Here is a 9617-nt window from a genome sequence, read left to right on the forward strand (position 1 = left end):
GTAAATCAGCTGGATTACCGTCTTTACTACTAACCTCACAAATGCACTTATTTCACAAGTACACTGTCTGTTTTGAAATGTTTACCTTGGCTTTTGGCTTCTAATTCCTTCAAATAATCTCTTGGTGTGCTTTGGCACATCTCTTCTGGTTTCTTGAAGCTTTCTTTAATCTAATCCGGTGCTAGGCCAGGCTGTGCCTTTTTTACAACAAAATTAAATTTGAGACATAGAAATGAAGTAAATATTTAGGGATAGCTCACTGATCTTCTATAATCATGTCTTTGAAGCTATGCTTTGAATATCAAGCTGATAAATGTCAAGATAAATGAGATAATTCATTTGTACTTTAACTGCAAACTTGGTTTGAAGCAGCATACAAAAGTGAAAAATGACACTGATGCGAAATCTTCTTCATTTAGTGTTTCCTGATAGGCTTGGCCAGATGAGCTTACTGAGGAATCATTTCATTTCCAGCACTAACTTATCCTATTAAAAGGAATTAAAAAAAAAAGAAATTTAAGCTGGTTCACGTGAATGTTGAATCGTCCAAATCATTGCATGTTTCCCAAGCACAGGCAGCAGAGCTGAAACTCTTGGGAAAATGGTTGAAAGAAACCTGCAGTAGAATGAAAATCACATATGCAAGAATGCTGATGTTTAATAAAAACCTGCCTTTCAGGTTTCACTTTCTGCCCTTATGGTTGTAAGGAAACTAGTAAAGATGAATTATTTTCAGGAAAGAGGGGAAAATCCATAGTCCACTTTTATTTTTGACATCACATTTCCATGGAAGGAAAGTCGTATTTTTGAGTGATTCAAAAGCACAATGGAGCAGTTCAACTTGGAAGATCTGACCAATGATTTGGCAGAATTGCTAACTGCTCTGGAAACCCTGTTGGTTCTGCAGTATGATGCTTGAGGTAGGGTAGTGCCAACCTGCTCGGCCTGCATTGCTTCAAGGAGCGTGGCTGCATTTGCCAGGCTTCTCCTGCCACAGGCATAGAGCCTACAGACTTGAGCAGTGGCGTCCTGCTTGGGCTTCTCGCCTGGGAAGTGGTTTCAGAAATGACCAACAGATTATCTCCTTGAAATATTAGTTATTTGTTCAGTAATGTATTCCCTATCTCTTATAACTGGGTTAAACCCAGGAGACAAGCTGAAAAGAAAGGCATGAATTCTAAAGCATGTGTAGACAGGCTGGTTCCCTCATCCCAGGAGAAGCAGGATGGTACAGGTAGCCAGTGAGAACAGTTCTTTTTATCCAGTGTTTATTAGACACATTGATTTCTTGTTCAATCTGTTAGCTGAACTAAAAATTAGATCAGAGAAGCACTGCTGATATATTTTACAAAGTAAAAGAGAAGTTGAAGGTCTCAGAGGAGCTTGTTTTTATGAGAGATTCAATTTTATAAATCATTAATAGGGATCATTGTTCTTCTTGGCCTGTATCCTAACCGAAAGGATGAGTGGAAATCATCACGTACTTGTAGTTTAAAGCTGACATCTCCTAAATGTGGGCTTCAAGGCAGCTCTGCACAGCTCCTCTTGATGAACACTGAGTATTTGTGCAGTGGAAACAAACCCACTTATGCTTGTTTTCTCTGTCTAGTTAACTCAAAGCATGTTCATCTTTCCTATATGTTCTGCTAAATTCCTTCTGCGGGTCATAAAATCAGGACTGCTCTCCTCATCTCTGCTGTAGTTATCCATCAATCCCATTGCTGAAGAGCCTTTTAATGTACTAGAATTCATCACTGCATTATAGCAAGCCAGATCATCAAATTTGCTTTTAATACTTAATGCAGACCATGTATATTGGCAGATCTGAGTTATGTGTTGAAACCACAAAGCATGAGCACTGCAAAAGAGAAATCTGCCCTGCATGTTGGGATTCAGCTTTCATCTTCCTTTCTCTTTTACAGCTCCTGTGTGAGGAGTGGGCAAGCTATGGAGTCTTCTATAAGTACCAGCCCATTGATCTGGTGAGGTGAGAGCCACCCCTGAGGGCACATTATTGCACTGCAGCCATGCCTGCCAGTGCCCTGCAGTGCTTGGGTCCTGTGGAGCCACCCCATAACGCTCCCAAGGACAGGCAGCTGTGTATGTTTGCATCTGTGTGCCAAGTAGGAGTCCCACATATACATCTCCAGCCAGCACGGTGGAAGCCAGGGGAGCTAGGGTGGGCAGGGAGGAGGTTTGTGTGGGGTTTCAGTGCTTTCTGTGTGTTTCATTCACTTTTGCTAAGAGCAGAGACTCTCTGGAGTACCTGTGTTACAGAAAATGAGGGGCTTTGGTAAGAGGAATAGCTCTCAGACCATCTAGAGATATCAACTTACAGAGCACAAACACAGGAAAACAATGTTCAGTTGGACTAACTGGCTTTCATGGTGCCTGCATCACTGGATTAACTCCATGCATGAGAAAGAGAGTCCTCTGAGGAAAACATTCCCACAGGTCATTGGATCTTACTTTCTCCATGCTTAATCCAGCTGTGATTCATAATTTTAGCCATGTTATATTTTAAGAAATAGGAAACATTTTTTCCTCTCTCTTTTTAAAAATCTTTAATGTTTTTCAGAAAATACTTTGGAGAGAAGATTGGACTATATTTTGCCTGGCTGGGAGTTTATACACAAATGCTTATTCCAGCTTCCATTGTAGGGATTATTGTTTTCCTATATGGCTGTGCAACTGTGGATGAGAACATACCGAGGTAAAAGCAAATTAAAAAAAATATACAACAGATGTTTCTATTATTTGAGGCAATTAGAATCTCAAAATAAAATGTTACCTGTGTAGATGCTCTGTCACTAAAGCAAGCACAGCTGAAAACTGTGGCTCCCATTTCTTGGGCTTTTCCTCGTGCCTCCTGCAGTGCCCTGTCTGTGTGCCATGGCATTCCCAGGTCTGGCTGCCAACTGGCGCTGGTCAGAGTGCAGTGAGTGCTCTCTGTCCATGTTCCTCTTCACATTCTGCATGTTCCATCCTTTGGGAGCTGTGTGAAGGGGGTGGATGAGCTCCATGGGATGGGGGAGACTGCAGTCCCACAGTTCTTGTTCCTGTAAGTGGTGGAGATCTACCAAGGGCCGAGTGTGGGCACCAGAACTGCAGCACGTCTTAAGATCATTAGCAGTTATTGTTAATGTTACTTTGTTGAGCTGTGCTGATGTACTAAAATTAATTCTTGGCTGGTTGCTCAGGTGTGGGTTTTTATTTTCTAATGCAGATCATTATATGAAACTAACAAAAGGCTGCTGATGATAGGTTTTAGTGCTCCCTTCTTAAAATGCTGAAAAGCGTATTGTGTGACATGAAGATAAATCAAGAATATGTATGTCTAAACTAAGCAATTGCAGTCAGATTAACAAAGTTGTGATGTCCCACTATTTTTAAATTTCAGTACGTTTTGTTATTACAATAATTATAAAGCCCTATGATTTTGCATTATTTGCCCTGTGTGCATCATCAGCTGTAGATGAAAATTACATAGTTTGTACAACAACCAAGAGCAGTGATTAACAAAGCAGATTAATGGATATCAGAAAATAGATTTCTTTTTTTTTTTTTTTTGTTAAGATTGCTTTATACTGCTTCCAATAGTGGAAGAAAGTCAAAAACGTTACTATTGGTCGTCTGCAGATGGAGTACAGAGAAATTAAATTTGTTGAACTCCAGTTTGTTGATCCTCAGTATTTCCCTTGTACTTTATCTGTTGCTATGGTTAGTATTTTAAAATAAGTTGTTGTTTTTTGTTTTTTTGTTTTTTTTTAACAATAATATTCTGTAAAAGCATAGAGTCTTTTGCATCTTCTATTTCAGCCCCTCTGTTAGCATGGGTTATGGATGAAGTTGCTGACTAGGCCAAGAGAGGGAAGGACTACAAGAGTAGCGTTTGGTGGTCCTTCAGATCAGAAACAGATATTGCACCGAGGAGAGTGGCCCATCAGAAATGACTGTCAGAGCTTGGATGTTGAGCCATACTGACATTGCCTTTCACATGTTGTATTGCTTCTTTGCAGTATGGAAATGTGTGACCAGAGAAACAATATCACCATGTGTCCCTTGTGTGACAGAACATGCAGTTACTGGAAGATGAGCTCCGCTTGTGCGACTGCTCGTGCAAGTCATCTGTTTGATAACCCTGCAACTGTCTTCTTCTCAGTCTTCATGGCTCTCTGGGGTAAGAAGATATATGCCTTGATGTTAAGTTTTTAATTATTTAAGATATAACAGGAAGAAGCAGAAGAGATAAAGCAGTATATTTATACTCAGTTAATTATATAAAGGACTTTTCTTTCTCCCCCCTCCGCCCCCGCCATGAAACTGCCACTCCCAAATTTATATTCTGGACTGAAAGCTAAAATTCAAGAAGTTGCTCAAGATGAATATCAAATGAAATTGTTAAGCATCTGTCATAAAACTGCAGCATGGTATGTCAAAATTTCATTAATGAGATTGCATAGCTTGCCAAAAAAATCTATTTGCAAAGCCAGCTTCCACTTTAGAGCATTACAGAAGAAATGTATTGATGTACTTTGGGGTTGAGGGGAGGGCTCCATGGGGAAGTGTAATGGCCTTTAGCGTCTCTGGACAAACCAAGATTGATTCCTGAGCGTGTTCCGAGATGCAATTAAGTTTATCAGCAAGAAGACATCAAGCATGCAGACCATGAGCCGGGAATTGTGTCATAATAGGTACTTCTTCTGATGCCGTCTGGCCCTGTATTTGAGCAAGTCACTTAACCTTTCTTTTCTCATCTGCAGAATTTAGTTAAATGCATTGTGAAACTTTCTGTGGGAGTAGTTACAGAGGGCTACATGAGCCACGGTCATCCTCGTGCCAGGCAATGGGGACCTGTCTAGATAGATAAATGGGAACTATCGGTCCAAAGCCCATGCTTGTAACTAGAATCCTGTACAGAGAGGCTACAGAGAACAGGGATGTGCTTCACTACCTTCAGCTGTGTAGTTTGACAGCCTAATGGCTCCCAGTGTTGGTGAGAGAAGTGCAAAAAGTTTGCTCTGGACTGATTTTTGTACAAGCCAGTGTAATTCCTCTTAGAGCAGTGTCTTCTTCACCAATGTCTTCATTTGAATTGCAGTAAACTAAGGACTCATGCTGAGAGCTCACTGCCTTGGAAAAGGGCTGTCCTGCAGAGGAATTTAAGGGCAGTGGGGAGTCAGGAGCACTGCAAGTCCAAAGGAAAAGCTGGAGACCTGGGGAGGTTGAACTCGCCACAAGGAGGAGTGCCTGTGATCTTCAAGATCATCTGGCCTTATAGTGCACAGGGAGAAACGTGATACACCCCAAAGCTGGGTGCCGTGTCAGAGGCTTTAAATAGATTGATGTTCTCATGTGGAGAGTCAAGTATCAGTTTCGGTCTCTTTCACTTACTGTTATTGTGATCCCCACACAGGTATTGGCACGTAATGCTCTGTTGTCCAAAGAGTAGGGCTGTTTGCCTCCTTTTCCTTAGCAAGAAACTCTGGATCCCTTCATGCACTTTTTACCTGCTGGGGCAAAGGCCCAGAAGAAGCCAGTTGGAAGAAGCCAGTTTTTGTGCTCTGTGCAAAATAAGGCTTAATCTCTGAAATAGTTTTGGAGTGGGATGTGAAATTCCTCAAGTTATTTTTAGGTCAATGTAAAACTTGATTTTGGTAGACCATCATATAAAAAATGTTTCAATAATGTCATTTTGAATTTGAAATCAGGTTTTCCACAAGGTTGTGAATTTGCATTATTTTAAACTTCACTTTTAAAGATTTCTCAAAATTTTTCTAAAGGGAGCTAGAAATTTATTTCTTAAGGAAATGGTATTAAGAGAAATTGATTCCCTCTGTATGTAAGTATGTGTACATTCTGCAGTGTCATTTATGAGCACCTCTGCCTGAAAAGAGTTTTATTAGGCTTCTGTACAGTTGAAGAACTGAGGTAGATGGAATCTAACCTGCTCAGGCAGCAAAATGTCCTTAACATGGCAAGGAAATTGCTCAAAGTTTGAGGGAATTCCTACAAGCGCCATCTTGGCCAGGCTGTCTTTCTCTGATGTTGTTCGTAGAATTGATAAATTTGGAAAGACCACAAAGATCACCTAGTCCAACTGTTAACTCATCCCCACCATGTCCCTTAGTGCCACATCTCCATGTTTCCTAAACACTTCCAGGGATGGTGACTCCACCAGTTCACTGGGCCGATGTTACAGAGTTCTGGAGAATTCTGCTTCCATGAGAGTTTGAGCAGCTGCAGGACTGACCCATGCCTGTCACAGGTTCAACATTATGCATGAACCTCGGTCTAGTGCTATTTGTTCTCCAAAAAAGCAGGCACTCCTTGGCCAGCCCGGAAGCTTACCTGGTGCTGAGTGATACTGGCCTACTTCGAAAGGCATGAAGCTGTGGTCTTAAATGACATGAAAACCTCAGAGGATCTAGATAAGATCATTTGGATAATAACCTCTGAGAAGCGTTGAGCTCTGTGTATGCTGATGGGCCCAGATGAGGTATAAAAATGCAGAGGTGTGTGTGGTGGAGTGGCTGTGCTCAACTACTGCAGCATACCTGGCACATTCGCCCACTGCTTTGAAATGAACTGGCTGCATTTCAGATGCAGTATTTTCACTTTGCATCTTTGTAAGGCAGTGCCACGAAACAGCTCCTAGTAGCAGTATTGAACAACATGTCATTCATTGTCCATATTCCTCACTGTGGGTGGAGACTGCAGGCCGCAGGACAGGAGCCCCAGCAGCAAGAGATGGGATCTCTGGGACCCTGACATGCTCTCTTAAGAGACTGTTACATGGGATGAGTACAGTGATGAGGCTCAGCCAAAAGGTTGGCAGGTTGAAGTTACTCTTGGAATACAAGTGCCAAGAGCAGAGCCGGGTTCTGGACACGATGGTGTCCTCCTCTCTGTGTTCAGCTCTCTTGCCCTTTCCCTGCCTCTGTTTTTCCTGAACAAGAGGGCAAATGTTTGTGAGCACATCTGTTAATGCTCACTGCGGGAAGCTCCCCTGGGAACACCACTTCTGGATAGTCTTGCTCTTTCATAATCGCTTATTTATCATACAGTGCTGGTGTATTCCCAGCATCTAAATACGTCCTCTGAGAACTTACTCAGTCTCAGAGGCAGAGAGACTGATATAGACTGGGATTTTTCACTGTGACTCAAGAAATGCTTTAGTGATGTTTCTTTTCTGGAAGTTGTCTTTGTCAAAAAACGAAATTTCAGTGTTTTTAATGATTAAAAACCCAAAATCATCACAGGCTTCTTTAGCACTCTGCTCATCTGCAGCTTTAACAATATTATAAGTATTTGGGTTTGAGCATGATTATTAGAACCAATGTAACTATTATGATGACTAGATGGATGGAATTAGAATACGCAAATGCTTTATTTTGATATCTTTGAGTGAACAATTATACCAACAGTACAACACTAGTTAAATCAATCATATTTTGTGTAGATGAAGAACAGATTTGTTTGGACTTACAAATGGAATTACGTACAGATGAAGACCAGCGATATTATTAGTCACATGCAAATATTTAAATAACTTTGGGTGTTTGACTTTCTTAGACCTCTTAAAAGCTGTATGCATCATTCTGCATGAAGTCATGTGGGCATAGTAAATGTCCTTTATTTTAGCTTACACAGACAGAAAAGTTGGCTGCTAGCACAGATTGCTGGCACATACCTAGGGCTGATACGACTCCTGAACCTTTGTAAAACACCAAAATAACTGTCAACTTGTTGTTTCAGCTGCTACCTTTATGGAACACTGGAAGAGAAAGCAGATGCGGCTCAACTACAGGTGGGACCTGACTGGGTTTGAAGAGGAGGAGGTTTGTCCCTTCTGTTCTGACTCTTTGTCTTGCTCCGCGGTGCTCCGAGTCCTTCCGTGCCCCGAGCCACCAAACCTTGGCCTGTGGGGTGCTTAAAAGACAGGAAAATCCCATACATGAACCGTATGATGTTTTTATAGCAAGGCTATGACTAGTATGTATTGTTGCCATAGAAACATAATTGTATAGCCACAAAATCACAGTTGGTTGGTGGTGTTTTTTTGTTTGTTTTGTTGTTGTTTTTTTTTTAATAAATGTGCAGCCAGGTCACACCTAGCAGCATATGCATGGAATATATGGCTCATGCATTACTCCCTGGCTGTTGTCAGGGTACTAACAACCACATAACTTTGTTCAGCTTGCACTGCTGTAAATCAGAAATGAATGTATCAAACAATGATAAAGATACAGCATTGTATTTAAAAAAAAAAAAAAAAAAGAAGGCACTGAATATTCCTCTTGAATGATGCAAATCAAGCCATAACTTGACAAATAGTTAAGAAGGTACTGTCAGACAAGTACTTGCAGCACTGGGGGCATTGGAAGATATGCAAATGTTGAGGGGTATTTATTTTGTATGCCAACAACAACAACAAAATCCCTAGTCAGGTTTATGATAAATGTGCTAAGTAGTGTGAAAGGAGAAAAAGAGGGGTCTGTAAATTTAAGAAAGGGTATTAAAAATCAGTGAATTTCTTGGAGAAAAGGAGATAAAATGCTCAGCTTAGGACCTGCCTTACACAGTTTTGTTTTTAAATTTGCCACTTCACAAACAGTACCTGCTTGCCCTGACCGTAGCACAGTGACAGCAGTGCCAGTCTTGCCATAGCCTCGGGCACAATGCAGGGGTACGGGTCCCCTGTGTCACCCCGTGCACTACAACATCCCAGCCAGGGCATACAGCTGGCATGGGGCCACTGCCCTGCTTCCTGCCTGTCCAGATTCATTGCTGTTGTTGTTACTAAAAGGAGCACGGCTGCACTTGTCATATCACAAGCTGTCCTAAGTAGATACACAACAAATATTGTTCCCCTGAAACAAAAGCCTCGCAGATTTGACAGGGTGCTGTGCAGCTGGGTGAGCCTTGGGCAGTTATTGCTTCCCTCACCCCCAGAGATTTCTGTTAAATTATCTCCTCTTAATATATTTAGCTCCTCCTTAATATATTTAGGCACACTATACAAGCAGCCGCTCTACCATGCACTTTGCTAGATTATACCTATTCGACTGGGAGAGAATATGGGGCTTTATTTGCTGCATGCTATACTGCCCTTTTATTTTTGGCAGCTTGCTGATAGCACACATGAAAGTAGAAAGGATTAACTGTATCTTTCCGATAGCCATCTCCTTCACGTCCAAGTTTAGAGCTCTACCAGGCTAAAACCTTGTGTGGCCAAAGGCAGCAGCTGTTAATAAAATACAGTCTATCCTTTGTTTTGTATAGGCAACTCTAGGTAATACAGTTGTGAGGTTAGCAAGGAATTTGAGTCCCTCCTTATTTCTGATTTTGATGAAACTTAAGCTAGTATCTCGCTAAGAGCTGGAGTCGCAAGTGGATACTAAAATACAAAGAGTCTCATCTTCCAGTGTTTTTTAGGGACACCGATGTCATACAGTACCTACAGTAATGTCAATACATAGCGTGGAACATGAGTGGACTGATGTTAGCATCTTGTGTTAGCATCTACCATCCAGTGCGCCTGTGTTTGTTTCATGTAATTGTGAAAATATAAGTCTGCAACAGTTCAGTAATCAATATTTTTCCCCTTGTTCTTT

At 41.3% G+C, this 9617-nt stretch overlaps 1 protein-coding gene across 1 annotated transcript in view; it reads left to right on the plus strand.

Moving 5' to 3' along the window:
• Nucleotides 1-9617, plus strand: part of ANO1 (anoctamin 1) — a 71596-nt gene that overhangs the window by 45466 nt on the left and 16513 nt on the right. Inside the window, 4 exon segments of the mRNA XM_019615483.2 lie at nucleotides 1923-1987; nucleotides 2579-2713; nucleotides 4020-4180; nucleotides 7759-7841. Coding sequence (XP_019471028.2) covers nucleotides 1923-1987; nucleotides 2579-2713; nucleotides 4020-4180; nucleotides 7759-7841 — 444 coding nt within the window.

This window comes from Meleagris gallopavo, chromosome 5 (assembly GCF_000146605.3).
Source record: "Meleagris gallopavo isolate NT-WF06-2002-E0010 breed Aviagen turkey brand Nicholas breeding stock chromosome 5, Turkey_5.1, whole genome shotgun sequence".
Taxonomy (NCBI): domain Eukaryota; kingdom Metazoa; phylum Chordata; class Aves; order Galliformes; family Phasianidae; genus Meleagris; species Meleagris gallopavo.